At 36.5% G+C, this 15838-nt stretch overlaps 2 protein-coding genes, 1 long non-coding RNA gene and 1 other non-coding gene across 4 annotated transcripts; 2 read left to right on the top strand and 2 right to left on the bottom strand.

Annotated features, from left to right (window-relative positions):
- Positions 1–8850: 8850 nt before the first annotated feature.
- On the top strand, positions 8851–11117 carry LOC121052510. The gene is made up of 4 exons (XR_005809273.1): positions 8851–9035; positions 9154–9250; positions 10028–10311; positions 10730–11117. It is a non-coding gene; the product is annotated as an uncharacterized LOC121052510 (long non-coding RNA).
- Positions 11118–11568: 451 nt separating this feature from the next.
- Positions 11569–12298, bottom strand: LOC112195963 (major strawberry allergen Fra a 1.06). Its single transcript, XM_024336205.2, has one exon. It carries the CDS (start codon positions 12201–12203, stop codon positions 11721–11723), a length of 483 nt encoding a protein of 160 aa, XP_024191973.1. The 5' UTR covers positions 12204–12298; the 3' UTR covers positions 11569–11720.
- Positions 12299–12807: 509 nt separating this feature from the next.
- Positions 12808–13581, top strand: LOC112197925 (major strawberry allergen Fra a 1.07). Its single transcript, XM_024338892.2, has one exon. It carries the CDS (start codon positions 12902–12904, stop codon positions 13382–13384), a length of 483 nt encoding a protein of 160 aa, XP_024194660.1. The 5' UTR covers positions 12808–12901; the 3' UTR covers positions 13385–13581.
- A 204-nt stretch (positions 13582–13785) lies between these two features.
- Positions 13786–13952, bottom strand: LOC112201231. Its single transcript, XR_002936685.1, has one exon. It is a non-coding gene; the product is annotated as a U1 spliceosomal RNA (small nuclear RNA).
- Between the last annotated feature and the right edge of the window lie 1886 nt (positions 13953–15838).

Genomic DNA, 15838 nt, shown 5'->3' with positions numbered 1-15838 from the left:
AAATAGTAAGCCTCCACTAAGAGGCTCAACGGTGTATATCGAATGGATCAGAACATCAAATTTTGCAGTCCTATACCCTAAAGATTCTTTCTCAACATGCAAAAATTAGTGTGTGTATATTTTATTATTATTAATTAATTAATTAATTAATTAATTTGTTTGTTTATTTATTTATTTTTACAAGGAAGCCTGAAAAGATCGACCCTGCAAAAGCACAAAACAAAACAAATTAATCTATTAGACAAACATTAGGCCTAGTAGAGGATCTTCTAATTCTAAATGGGACATTTCGATTTAATTATGCAATTACTTGAAAGGCCATAAGTGGGTGTTCTTTATTATTATATATATATATATATATATATATATATATAGACATCAGTGAAGAGTGTATAAAATTTAGCACTTATATTGATAATTTTTGGATAACGATGTTTTATCACTTGACCAAAGAGTATTGTTATGTGAATCACTTCACATCTAGTCTCATCTTATCTAGCAGCTAATATATCATAATCACATTATTTAATGAATATTATGATAAAGTGATTGAGTTCTATGCCACATGAGCTATCACTCAAAGACGCTTGCCAAAAAATATTCCTCGATCAAATGTTAGTTGGCGAACATGTCTTTCAACAATTTTCCTCATTATTTTTGTATGAATTGGTACCAGTGAAAAGTAGAAAGAAATATAAATAGAATTTAACCATGGAAATCAAGTTACAATGTACATAGAATTTGACTATAAATACCAACATACCAACTTACAATGCAAGAGCGACCGTCTATTTTCCTTTATTCTTTATTCTTTTCCTTTATCCTTTATTCTTTTCCTTTATTCTTTATTCTTCCAAGGATGTCACATTATCTTGAGGTTCTTTTCCCACAACTACATTATTTAAGGACACAAGTTACTTACCAAAATGTGTATCCATAATTTGAAAATGGCATCGGGTCAGCTATTTCTAAAGCCAACAAATGCTTGCTTTCTCAGGCAATATCGTTCTGATGAAATATCAACGGTGAAGGTCGAGCACCAAACGAGCGAGGACGCCTCAAGGCCACCACATACTTCCCCAAAACCTGTTTCCAAGAATGCCAAAAGTGACCAAACGAAGAAAGGAAGGAAGAAGAAGAGTGGCAAAGGTGGAGGTGCTGTTTTCCGCATTAAAGGGAACACCATTAACGGAGACAAAGCTGACAAGGCTGGAGTTTTCGGCTTTGGGAATAAATATATTGGCCACAAGAAACGAGAGGAAGAAGAATCCAGTGAAGAAGAAGGCGACTCCAGTGAAGACGAGGAGTGAACTATATATAGTAATTAATTTGTTTGGGCCCAATAAATAATGTCTCTTTCGCTGCCCTATTATGCATCAAAATATGCTATGCTACAATAATAGATCGGTTTACATGCCTTTCGTTTGATCTTATTCATATGTTTTACAATATTCCGTTATGTATATCTAATCATCTACTCCAATCAATGGATTTTGTAATAATCTAATTACAAAAGTGCGATAATCTTTTTTTTGGACAAGAAAAAGTCAAGTTATCTACTATAAAAAGGATTTAGAAAAATTGAGAAGTGATTTTTAGGGAGAAAAGAATAGGGCTGAGGGAGATAATGCACCGAGGACTGAGGACTAGACCTAACAATTCAAGTGGAACCAATTGTTTTCTACTTTTAGATAAATCTAAATCTCTTTAACTTTTTTTTTGTTGTTCTTTTTGGTCTAATCAGTTATATCAATTTAGATACAGGTGAGCCAGATTTTATATCTTGAAAAAAGTTGGTATGAAAAGCTGAAAAATGTACGTACCGTGAGTCTTAAAGATATTAAATCCTGAATCGGATAATTAACACGATATTTTGACCTAAATCTGATAGGGCTCATAAAAGTGAATCTTTCAAGATCTTGTTGTTCCCATTTCGGAAAGGTATCATCCATCTCAAACAGTCATTACGACCAAAAGTTGCTCCGATCTGATTCACAATCTAAAACCTGACTTTTCGCATGAGCAACTTGAAAAGTCCAAAACTAAATATTTCTAAATATTCCAATAGCTAGTAACCTCATTACACATGAGTTACCTATTTTCCAATCATTCTTCTTCATTCTATTGCCACTTCTTTATTTTTATCCTTTTTCGGCTAACCCGGACCTATTTTCGTCCTAAATCAATTTATAGTGGGAAAAAAAGCCAAAAACTCTCATCCAAAAGAAGGCACACATTTAACAGAGGATCACCACTTGGTTAAGTTGTAGAATTTCTATAAATCTGTATGTAATTAGAATTCTTATTTAATTAGGATATCTTGTAATTATAGAAAATCATGTAATTATGGAAAGATTGTTTCCTATTAAAGTAGACTACTCCTTTGTACTTGTATATATACCCCCATTGTGGGATAAATATTATGATTGAATTAACCTTGAATTGAAGTATTCTTTTCTACTTGGTATCAGAGCAGGTTCAATCCTTTGAACTTGCGCTGCATCCTTTGAATTCTGAATCCCAAAGAACACCACAAACCGCTGCGTACCACACTGTTGAAATAAAAAAACGGTATCAAAAAACACATCAGGCATTGAGTCTGCTATGTTCTAAAGATCGAGAATTCTCCACACTTCAATTTCAGACTGTGCGATTCGGGGATCAAGCTGAGACAGAGTGGGGACAGACCACGACAATTCCTATCGTTCTTGTTGAACATTTATGTTCTTATCTCCCCCTAACGACGGGAATATTGTCTCATCAAAGTGACAATCCGCAAATCTAGCGGTAAAGAGATTGCCTGTCAAGAGTTCTAAGTAACATAAATGCCTAATCGTCTTTGAGGACCTATTTTGGTACGCTGTGGTGGTGCGATTGGCACATAGACTACATACCTAAATATGCGTAAGTGTGAGATATCAAGCTCATACCCAGTCACCATCTGGTAGCAGAAAAGGGTTGAGTGGCAGTGGGCCTTAGATGAATAAGCACAGCTGCATGCAATATTGCATAGCCCCAAGCAGAAATAGGGAGATTTGTGCACATAACCAATGCTTTAGCAACTATTTGTAGTCGTTTAATGGCGGCTTCTGCGAGACCATTTTGGGTGTGAACATAAGGAACTGGATGTTCAACTTCAATCCCAATGGACATGCAATAATCATCAAAAGTTTTTGATGTAAACTCCCCAGCATTGTCTAGTCTTATAGACTTAATAAGATGATCAGGGTGGTGAGCCCTTAACTTAATAATTTGTGCTAGGAGTTTAGCAAATGCAGCGTTCTTAGTGGACAAAAGCATGACATGTGACCAGCGTGTCAATGCATCAACCAACATCATAAAATATCAAAATGATCCGCAAGGTGGTTGAATAGGTCCACAAATATCACCTTGGATTCGTTGCAAGAATGATATATTTTCTTTGTAGAGGATGGTCTAGTGATAGGAGCATAAAATGCGACGAATTTATAGTTCAAACCTTTATACTTTTGCTTAGTTTATTCCTTAAAAAGATCAATTAAACTTTGTTATTTTCTTAGGTACTTTGAGAAGCAGTTAAGGAGAAAAGAGAGCTTCAATGGGGCAATCAAGACACTTCACATGAAGTAGTGATGCAAAGGATGGATTTTGATCATTCATTGGTCCTAAGACTCAAGAGAAGATGGTGAGAGTTGCTGTGAAAAACAGTTGCAGAGAAGCAGAAAACAGAGTATTAGAATCTGCCTTATTTTCTTTTGTCTTGAGAAACTGTTTTGAAGAACTTTGGAGTGGAATTATGAAGAAAGGCCTAGCAACATTTGAAGACCACATGTTCTACTATAACTACAGGCAAATATTTGGTCCAGAATGATAAAGAGGAAGCCAGAGGCTGTGCTCAAATTTTGGTACCTCGAGAAGACTGTTTTCATCAGCTTTTCAGGAAGCTTTTTCAAGGACTTTTCCACTAAACTTAAAGGATGAAAATCATGAAGTTCTCTGCCCAGATTTTAAGAATATATGTTGTAGAGCAATTCAAAATAAGAATCATCCAGAAAGGTAGTTAAGAATCATCTAGAAAGGATGTGTAATGCATAAGTTATGATGCTGCGAGATGAGCAGAGGATAAGGAAAATCTGGAATTTCTGACAAGTCTTTCTGCGAAGCATTTTCAAGACCGTTGTTGGGCCACGTTTCAAGAAGCTTTCTAGAAGTTTTTGAAGAGTGACATCTGGAGTATTATGTGGCAGAATATCACCTTCGAATCTGTTAGGAACCCTTGTCAAACATGGAAAGGAAAACCAATCCTGGTTGAGAAAGGAAAGTGAATTAAAGGCTATATTTTATGAAGATATTCTTGGCAGATTTTGGGACGAATTTTATTGGATTTTTGCTGCGTTATACTTATCAAGAGATGATTAGAAAGACTAAAGGAAGGTTTAGAAGATTGTGTGGCAGCTAAGCAAGTGGAATTGGAGAAGAATAAGGAAAACTCAAACCGGTTTTGAGGAGGAAAGTTAGGGGTTTGTAAACCATAAAAATAGGAGGCTTCTTTGCGTCAGGGGCAGACCCTATCATACAGATTTCACACCTAAAAAAACACCCCTAGCTCTCTGGTTTTTGAAGTTCCACACAAGCATAAGGAAAAGAAGCCGCCAAAGTTGCCATCTGCCACCACTGTGAACATCCATCTTCAAGCAACATCCACCGTGCCTCTTCACTCACTTTTTTGCGACTTTGCCTTCCTATTTTCAATATGTTACTGTGTGTTTACCTTAGAACAATGAATAGCTAAATACTTTTGTCAATAGCCCTAAACTATGGTTCAAGTTTCATAATAAATTTCTATGTTTTAGTTACTTTGTCGATGAGATTGTTTTTTGGTTTTGGATTAGATGAATCTTTTATATGTATGTTTTATGTGGTTCCAAACATATAAGATATGCATGTAATTGGTGCAAGGTTAGATAGCAATTCACCTAATAGTTTTGTGATTTTAACCGAAGTAGTAAAACCTCTTGCCAAGGTGTGTACGAAAGATGAGGAATGCAACTAGACACGCTTGTTGTACTAGTTTGTACACTTAGATTGACATCCTTCCATATGTGTTTAATGCTTTAGAACTTGCTAAATGTAGGAGCCGCTTGTGATCTCTAAGTTGCATGTTTTATTGTTTTTAAAAGGTTCTAATAACGGCTCTTGTTCTTGTTAGAACATTATAGGGAAGTAATATAAGGTACTTAGCTTGCTTCTAGCTTTGTAACTTGGTCAATCTCTTTCTCATGACTTAGTAATAAACATAGGAAGAAAAATTGGAACTTGGATTGTGTTTAGTGGTGGATAACGAATTCTTAACTGCTCATCATCATATTCACAAACTTTATTGAGATTCATCTTTTGTTCTTACTTTATTTTCAGCAAAAGTAATCAACAATCCCCCCCAATTGTGTTTTTCAATTTGTTTTATACTGTAGTTTAACATTCTAGTTTTCTTTGTTTTGTAGGTTACATAAATTGAAGGTGAACCCTTGATCCTTGGAGTAGAACGATCCTTATTTTCACTACTACAACTTGACAACAAAAAGGGTTTTAAATTGCGTGCTATTTTTAGCAGAGCATCTGGATCCTAATTTTGCTAAAGAGCAGGCTTTGCAGAATGAATGATGTGCTTTGGAAACAATCAAGGAGGATTTTGGTTGAGCTATGAAGTCACAATGGACTTTAGAAGTAGAATTTATATTCATGGGAGCATATGTAGCTTCAAAGCCACTCTTGGGCAGCAGGGGGATGGCGGTGTCGGCCTGTGAAGGCCGATCATGTAGGGGGATGACTCCATGAGGCGTAGGGGCTCCTTGTTGGTCCAAAATCCGATTTTTACTTCTTTTCATTATGAAGAATGGATATCCGTGTGAAGTGTTTAATATACGGATCATCATATCATGACCTAGATGTCCCAAATGGTCATGCCAAAGCCTATATGTTTTGGAATCCCATAAATCATCTCTTATGATGTCATTGGACTTATTTACTTGAATAGTGGTTACATATATCCTACTAGAGTGACACATAAGCTTCTCTAATACTCGTTTTCGTCCGTAGTCATTAGAGGTAATGCAAAGCAACTTATGTCCATTCTTACCATGTGTCTCCACATAAAAATCAATGGCTCTTATATCTTTAGAATAATAAAGTTCGAATTAAAGAATCGACACTTTATTAATAATAATAGCCAATGATTACATCAAAGTTTCTGGACCAAAATTTAATCCAAAGTAAAAATCAAATTTAGACAAATTGTAATTACTCAATTCTTTCGGTAACTCTAATTAAACATGACCAGGAAAGTAAGAAGAGATGTCTGTAGAGCAAAGCTCATTTAAGTACCACTAATCTCAACTAGTTTACTAGACATCATACTTAATTAGGTGAGCCTAGTGAGAAAGAGTTAAGACAATTGTCATTTCTTGCTTTAAGGCATAATTGCCATTACATAATTCTTAGAAAATAAGAGACTATACGAAAAATCTGCAGCATTTTATCTTCATAGCTAGATTTGAAGTCTCTTTTAACTCGATGTCATGATCACCGTTGATCTGATACTCCATAAAATACCATGAAGAGGATTCTCTCTTGATTGAGGTGTGTTGACACAATACATATGGTCCCTACGACCAATGGTGTTGGAATAGCATCACCATGGCCAAAAGTGGCACTATGGTGTCCAACCCTTATACCCTCAACGTCATGACTCCTTTGGTCATGTATTCGCCAATTTTGGCGATTAGCTTCTTGAGCAGGTTGATCATATGGATCATATTGTCCATGGCGACTTCTTCTAACCATTGAACGGTGCTCATGATAGCCATCTTGAGACCTACCAAATTCTGTATTCACAAATTCGTGGTTGTGCCTTTCAACACAAACCATAGCTCCAATTAGCTGATGAAGATTTGTGACCGTCCTTCGTTGATTAAGATTTGATAGAATTTAGAGAATTTTAATTCAGTGACGGGGAATGTAGTTAGGGTTTTCTCAATCAATTGTGCTTCCAAGCAATATTCCATAACTATTTCAAAGTTAGAGAAGCAAAGATTATTCCATTGTGCTTCTAAGTTTGGAAGATCGTGAATATTAACTAAAACGTTCACAAAGTGCTACCCAAAGGTTTGTAGCGCTATCCTCATTCATGTACTCAAACTAGAGTGCTATCTCTATGTGGCGCTTCATCAGGGTAAGTGCCCTGGAATTATCTATCTCAGTTTGAGAGTCTTGAGCGGTTCCTTTAGAACATGGCTCTTAGATTGTAGACAATAAATCAAGGGCAATTAGGTGGAGCTCAACATTATGAGCCCACATGAAATATCCCATGCCCATAGAATTCAATGGAGCAAAATTGAGCTCGTTCAAGTTTGACATCCTAAAAAAGAAAGCAAGAACGAATTAGTTTCGGAGTCAATGCTTCCATGAAAACTAATATAAGATTTCTGAGCCTTAATGCTACCAAGAAATCGATTTCCCAGAATATTTGGATTAGACCGAAACAATGATGTTTGAATGGTCAAATTTTGATGCTCACAGACACTCTTAGTTCGTAGCTTATGAACCCTCTTAGTCTGTAATATTTCAATACTTCATGAACACTCTTAGTCGTGGTTTACGAACGCTCTTAGTTCGTATAGCATGAATCCCCACAATTCCGCTTTTATAGAATCAAACCCACTTTACAGAAAGGTGGGATGTAGAAGAAGGGAGGTTGCAAGTCCCTGAAGTCCCTGAAGAAAAAGAAGAAGAAATTAAAGACAGAAAGCAGGAACTTTAATCTTAAATACTTGCTTGGATTTCTTTTCTTGTTCTTCTTCTTGGTCTTGATCTTGAACTTGAAAATGATGGCACATGGGTGTGTAGGAGGAGGAGGACTTGCGGTGATGGAGATGGTGCACGGCCAAGGGTTTGGGGTTCTAGGGTTTGATGTTGCGCAACAGGATACTTTGCAGAAAATTTTGGCTTCTGATTTCAGGGTTAGGGCTCGTACTGATAACGTGTTTTAGAATGAGAGAATTTGAGAGAGATTGATGAGAGAATTGTATGTTCCACTATTGATAATAGGAGCTCTATATATATAGGGATTACAAAATTATTCCGAATAGGACTAAGAATTCTAGAACCTTCTCTCCTATTACAATCATAGAACTAATCCTAGTTTGATAAGGCACACAAAAGTCAATTTCCTTCAATAGGTCCGACCTTTTTTAATTTTCACAAATATTTCAAGCTTTGTATGAAAGATGATTGATTTATTTTCTTAGTAACAACAAACAAGTATTTGAAGTAAAAGAAAGAAAGTTTGTATAGACAAAGAGTATCAACACAATGGAACAAGAAAATCATGAATAACAATAACTTTCTAGGTTAGGCTTAACATTGTGATCGATAAGACAATACAAATGATCAAGTTCATTCAATTCTTTTTGTAATCGGAAATAAACTTCACATTGTGTGTGTTCTTTTACTTCTCCTGATTGTTAAATCCCACATCGCAATTACCAATTTTCTTAGACACACAGTTAGCAGGCAATGAAAACCAATTTGCAGGAAGAAGACTTTTGAATTTTGAATTCATTGGTACGTAGTAATGAAAATAAGCCCAAGTCAATATAGTCTTAAGAATTTGGAAACACCACAAAAGATGTGGGCAACAGCCACACACGTATTCCCACGAAATTTATCAAGTGTGGATATGGAGCTGATATCCACCGCTCTATAACATGTTGGTGTCTATATCATCCACGTACGAGCCCAAAGCGTGGGTAATCAACTATTTAATACTTGTTTAGGTTTTCTTTTGTGTGGGCCCCAATTTTTACAGAATTTTAATATATTTTTTTCCCTTCATGTCACGAATAGGTTTATTAATACTTAAAAAAAAATATAATTAGAAAACATCCATCTCGATCATTCGACTTCTGCTCTCAGCCTCTCTCAGACATTCCAGTCTCTCTCTCCGTTCTTCCTACTCTCTCCATATTCACCATGACCGATTAACCTGGATCGACTGAATCGTAAGGACTAGATCCCGATCCCCCTATCAGATTTAACTCTGGTCTATCTAACCCAACTTTTATTTTCGAATTAGGGATTGTGATTTGTGATGCGATTGTGGTTTTTCTTTGCATTAAGGTATCGAAGACGTTTGATCACGACAAGGAGCCTGTGAATCACCTCGTGGTGAAAGAAGCCATCGACCATGGAGAAGCTCCAGCGACAAAACAATCAGGTACCATTTTGATTTCAGATCTTGAGACTAGTTGCTACCAAATTATTTTTATTTTCTTTTATGGTTCTATTCGTCATATGTAAGAGAAGAATTTGGCGAATATTGTTGTCTTGTTGGGTTTTCCAGTTATGGTTTATTGATTAAATTTTGCTTGCTAGGGTCTTCAAGTCAGTAAAGACTCGGCTTTTATTTAGGTTGATGGATTTTATCTATTGGTTTGTTTCTCAATTTGAGTCTCACCTTTAATTTGTGAAAAATCAGCGAAGGGTTTTTTAAGTCGACGGAAAATTGGAGGGTTGAGCACAAATATCTCACTTTCTCTCTGTTTCAAGTTATGATCTTTTCCATTTGGTCAAACCTTGCAATTTCATTTACTATCTCTTGTTGGTCTTCATATGTCTCTTAGTTTCGCCAATCGAGTTGTTGTTGATGAACTAAGCACAGAACAATTTACCATTCCACAATTTTCTCAAAAGAAAGTAGCTGTTGGTGTGACTTTTGGATCAATTGTGAGTGAATTGAATCTAGTTATTGCATGTGATTTATACCGGTAGATGTGCATGATTTAACCTTGGGAAAACATTGAAGTACATAGCTCATGCCTAATGTCATAATTTAATCATAGTCTCATTATCAGAGCTTTGAGAAATTACATGATTATATTAGGCTATTAGCTAAACTTTACACTTCCACAAGTGAAACTTTACGTTCAAAGCAATAACATGACAGATGGTCCCTGGCATATCTCTAAATTTTCCATGATGACCATTTGAGCAGGCTGATTCGATGCTAAAGGAGGAGGTTCAGTATCTTCGTGTTGCAATGGGACATGACGATAAATCCCTCGATGAATTTGTTGAAATACAAAAGACATGCGTGAATGATTTCATGTTTTTTTTTCTTAGCGCAATGCTTATGGTGCATCAAGTATTGCTGGAAATGAGAAGAAACTTGGGGCTCTGCAGAATGTGTTTGAGAATGTGAGGAAGAAGTTGGATGATGATCTTGGGAAGGCAGCGAGCCTTGAAGAAAAGGTCAAGGTCTGAACACATGGTTATGAGGTATGCTTTTATCATATATATATATATATATAATTTTTTTATTGTTAAGACAAAATGCTTTTGAATGAATTCCGTGACTAATCTCTTGTTCATTTATTTGCTATGTCATGTTTTTCTATTGGGCATCACTTTAATCTCATTCAAAGTGGGAGTTAGACCTGGGAATTGAGTTGGGAAGGCTGGAATTTTGTTGTAGTTATATAGTTATACTCATCTGTTTATTTGAATTGTGTGATTGGATTTGAATGTGATATGGGAAGGTTGGAATTGAGTTGTAGTTCTATAGTTATACTCATCTGTTTATTTGAATTGTCTGATTGGATTTGTGTGCATGTATCACTTTGTATTTTGTGCCTCACATTTATCTGCATCAGCTATTTGGACGCCATTCGAAATCTTCATTTACTCTGTTGGCTAGGTACACTACTCAATCCAATCATGCTTCCCAAATATTCTCTTATTAATTGGCAATGGGGGCTGTAGTGGAGTTATACCTGACCTAGATCCTGGAATACTAGTGGAGGAAAGAGGTGTTCATTTGGAGGTACAAGCAATGAGAGAACAACATGAGGCTGATATTGAAACGATTTGAAGGAGAGCCAAGAACAGGAAGATAAACCTAGGGAGGAAATGAAGAAACAAACTCTGGCCACAACAGTTTAGCTTCATAGGCAAGTATCATTATTTAGGTTCTGTCTCCTAATTACTTAGGTATCATATTATCTGGGATTGCTTTAATGTAATATGAAGTATTGAATGATGTAATGTTTTAATCCTTCAGTCCAATAGCATTAAAAATTTCTTTACATTGAATTGAATGGAATAAATGTAATGGGGTAGCTGACAGTAAAATTTTCGTTACATTTAATTTATGGCAATTAAATTCAGGGGCCCACCAGTTTAACTGATGGTGTAGTTAAATAAAAAAAACAATTAAATATAAATTGTTTGACACACGGGTATATAAGGCATGGCCCGCCATTATTATAAACTCATTCTAGCCCACGTACTTATATAAACGTGACTACACAAGAGAAAGCAACTGGCCTACAGAGCACTGACCCAAATAAAAGTGGCTGCAATGTGACAATGGGTTATAGATACACACATATGTGGCCTTTGGCCCAATTTTGTCACACATGTTGTATGTGGCTATTAGCCATAATTGTAGTAGTGAAAACATCTTGATTTTCTTTTAGACCAAGTATTGAAATACAGAAACTAAATGCACATAACTTGTTTGCAAGCTAACAACAATTAATGATTAACAGGAGATTCTCATTATTTTAGTTGAAAATAATACAACAATCAATTCATGATATTCCAATTGGAATAAGATGTTGATGTAATATATGAAACTGGAAGATCATGAAAAACTGAACAACAAACTGATAACATACAATTGAGTTTTAACAGTACTCATTAGGATTGGCCAGGAGGTACTCTTCAACAAGCTTGAAGAGGTGGGATGCCTTCTCTTTGCCAGCCTTAACGTGCTCTTCTTTGATCTCCACATCACCTTTGGTGTGGTAGTTGCTTGTGCTCTTGATGACGGATCCTCCATCGGAAGAAGCCACCAATTTGGTCTCGTAAGAGATCTTCTCAATCTTGTCGGACAAGGCATCTCCTTCGATCAAACTGTAGCTGTAGACAAAGTTATCTTTGTCAATCCCATCAATCTTGTGAGTTACACAGCCGAACTGGCTGCCTTCACCGAAGGTGATCTTCTTGATGGTTCCTACGCCTCCATCTCCTTCTACAATTTCAGCACCCTTGACTGCTTGTGGAGCGATCTTTGGGATGAGAGTGTCGGCATCAAGGATAAAGGCGTTGAATAATCTAGCTGGTGGGATGACGGAGGTGAACTCAGTTTCATAAGTGAAGACACCCATGATCAGCTTATGGAAGTGATAAAATAAAAGAAGAGTAAAAAGAGAATAGGTGTTTGAGAACTAGAAGTAGGTTTTGAGTTGTGAGAGAAGAGAGTGGTCTGGTTGGTATTTATAGATTACTCGATCATGATCGAATTGAGATATGGGCTGGTTGAGTGTCCCTGTGGATGCTAGTACTGCTCTCTTGGATGGTCAAAGAAAGCATCCTAGCCCCAATTGGGTTTGGTCGGTGTGCTAGTACTAGACGACCAAAACTAAAGAGAGAGAATGGGGTCGTGTTCTAGATGATATCATCTTAATCTCGCTAGTTTTCAATAGCTTCCTTCGGTGTTTTCACAAAGTAATGTCGGGCAGTCAACATTGGCTATCCCATTTTATATTTCTTTGGTTCAAGACTTTACAAACAAACGAATGCTCCATTTTCCACGTTAGAATGACTAATTGTGTCTTTCACATCTAAGAACCATTTGAGGCGGCATCTCAGACTTAAACAACAATTAATGCATTGAAAAGTCTATTTTCATCTTCTTTGAAAAATTCCCTTGCGTAACGCTCAAACTTTGATATACAGGGTGAGCTACTTCACCTTAACCTATAACTACCACCTCCAGGGGTTACATTTTCTCACACCAATATCAATATTCTCTAAGCTTCCTCCACATTTCAATCTTCTCAAATTAAACTTGTACCCCATTATCATGGGTGTGTTCACTTATGAAACCGAGTTCACCTCTGTCATCCCACCACCAAGACTGTACAAGGCCTTTGTCCTTGATGCTGATAACCTCATCCCCAAGATTGCCCCACAGGCTGTGAAGAGTGCTGAAATCGTTCAAGGTGATGGAGGTGTTGGAACCATCAAGAAGATCCACCTCGGTGAGGGAAGCGAATACAGCTATGTGAAGCATCAGATTGATGGACTTGACAAAGACAACTTTGTTTACAACTATAGCATTATTGAGGGGGATGCTATCGGAGACAAAGTTGAGAAAATCTCTTACGAGATTAAATTGCTGGCATCTCCAAGTGGAGGTTCCATCATCAAGAGCACCAGCAACTACCATTGCAAAGGTGAGGTTGAGATCAAGGAAGAGCATGTCAAGGCTGGAAAAGAAAAAGCTGCTGGTTTGTTCAAGATCATTGAAAACTACCTTTTGGGCAACCCTGATGCTTACAACTAAATCGAACCATGATACTATGATAGTGCTACTGCATTATAGTCTTCGTGTCCCGCTCCTTTTGTCATTGGTGTGGCTTTGATATTTTTTTCGTTTACTTTTCAACCAAGAGTTTTGGTTTGCATTTCGGTTTATGGCGAATTGTAATGATCATATTGGATTTCATTTACCCAAATAAAGAATAAATTGTTGATACTCTTTATACAAACTTATGGTGAGTGATTATTTTTGAATATACTGATCTTAAATTACATCCGTAGAATATACAAGTCTCAATATATAATTCATTTTCCGAACTAATTATTTATATAACCATTGAAAAATAGAAAAGAGAAGAAGTCGACCAATAAAAGCTCTAATCTTGGGATTATGCATATGTCATGACTTCAAAGTTATTTCACCTTTACGAGACTGCGCGTACGCAAAACCCCCTATAACAAATTATGACATATAGGCTCTCCCACTAGGGGAGACCTTGAGCGAGCACCTCTCAAAGTGCAATGGAGGTCACTAGCCTAGCTAGGCCATGAGTCTTCTTGATCGCCCATTGACGACCCGTCCAGTTAAGTATGTTCCACCATTGCTACTCCCTTTTTCTATATACCTCTGTCTCTTTTTTCTTGTACTAAATGTGGAGGCCTGTGAAACTTTAGATCACTCCTCATTGCCACATCTCTGAAATATGAATAAAAAATCCCAATCTCTAAGTCCCGATCCATCCGTAATAAAACTAAGACCATGAGTTTTACATAGGAGAAACTACACCCACCTCCTTGACCAAACTCTAAAACACAAAAAACTCCACTACATTTGTTTTTAGACACTTAAGGACATTTTGTCTTTAGCAAGTTTCACTTTCTCTTCAAGTTTTTATCTTTCCTTTCAGTAAAAAGAAAATTGACGGAGCGTAGTGGGCCCATGCTTTTGAATTTGTTTGTTTAACCATATTGCAGGTATAAATCCATCCTCTATACTCGAAGGTAAACGGTTATTTTTACCATTCATAATCTCGATTGTTGATAGACTTGAGTTGATTGCTATCTGCAAAATTACTACTAAGGAATTGCAAAAGGAGAGAGAGAAATTGAGAAAATTAAAAACCTATAGAGATAATCTTAGTAGAGATTCTCCCAATTACTGGGATATTATCTATAGACTACAGACTAGAATCTATAGAATAGAAGAGGAGATAGATAATCTCTTAGAAGTTCTGGAAGAGGAACAAAAACCTCTTGATTATTTGAGCATTGGTTAGATCCGCAAACAACTGGTATCAGAGCTTGTAAAATAGCTCAAAGGAGAACCCCTCCTTAATGGGGACAATGTCAGAATTGTTATTAGAGAAAATAAATTCTCTATTGAAATCTTCTGATGAGAAATATCAGAAGTTGTTACTAGAAATATCTAGATGTCAAACTCATCTAGAAAAATTACCTGCTATAATCCACCAATTGGAAAGATTGGAAAACAAGCTGGATTATATCAAAGAACTTCCAAAAACGGAAGGAGAAAAACTGACAGTCGTCAGTAGAAAAATCAATGAACAGCAAAAAACGCTGGAATCTATGAAAAATATACTGAAGGACAAGAAAGGGCCTACAGTAAAAAAGAAAACTAATGGATTCAAACCATTAGAAAAACCAGACACAAATCGTGTTCCAAACATGATTTTTCTGGAACCATCTACTAGTCAGACTAGTATCCGGTATGAAAACCCGGAAAAAAGAGAAATGAAGATGTTAAGCATCTTTGGGAAAAAGAAGGGAGTACAGCTCCTAAATGCTGAAGAATTCGAATTCAACGAAATCGAACAAGAGGTAAAAAATTCCTCAATCCCAAAGTTAGATTTTAAACAAATCTACAAAAGGGGAAAGTTTGATTTAATGGATAGCCATTATTTTAAACTTCTAGAAATTACAACTCCAGCTACAGCAGGAGGAGAGACTGATCTTCTATTGATCACTCCTTCAGAAGTTGCTAGAGCTCAAGCAAAAAAATATCAATTTATGCATATTGGAGCAGTCCAAGTAGGCATAAATCTGCTTGCACGTGAAGGCATAAACTGTTCGGTCCTATGTGTTCTACAAGACAATAGGTTAACAGACTTCCAAGCTAGTTTGTTGGGAACACTCGAAGCATCCTTATGTGATCAAGTAGCGTATTTCAACTGCTTCCCCAACTTCACCACCAGCTTGAAAGATGCAGCTCATTGTCTACGACTGAGGGTCAAGACAGATGGCATATCTATGAAAGAAGATATGCAAGAACTTGCTATAGTATATAGAATATACTATAAATTGATGAGTACTACAGTAGCCCCTAAGACAAGGATAACAAATATTCCAGGTCTTACTACTGGATTCCTCACCAATCAGAAGAACCATTCACAACAGATCCACAAAGTTACTTGGAATGAAGTAACTTTTCCTCTCGAATGGAAATTATCCGGTCCAAAAA

This window comes from Rosa chinensis, chromosome 4 (genome assembly GCF_002994745.2).
Source record: "Rosa chinensis cultivar Old Blush chromosome 4, RchiOBHm-V2, whole genome shotgun sequence".
Taxonomy (NCBI): Eukaryota; Viridiplantae; Streptophyta; class Magnoliopsida; order Rosales; family Rosaceae; genus Rosa; species Rosa chinensis.
The sequence above is the reverse complement of the archived record's forward strand: the minus strand, read 5'-3'. Positions and strand labels throughout refer to the sequence as shown.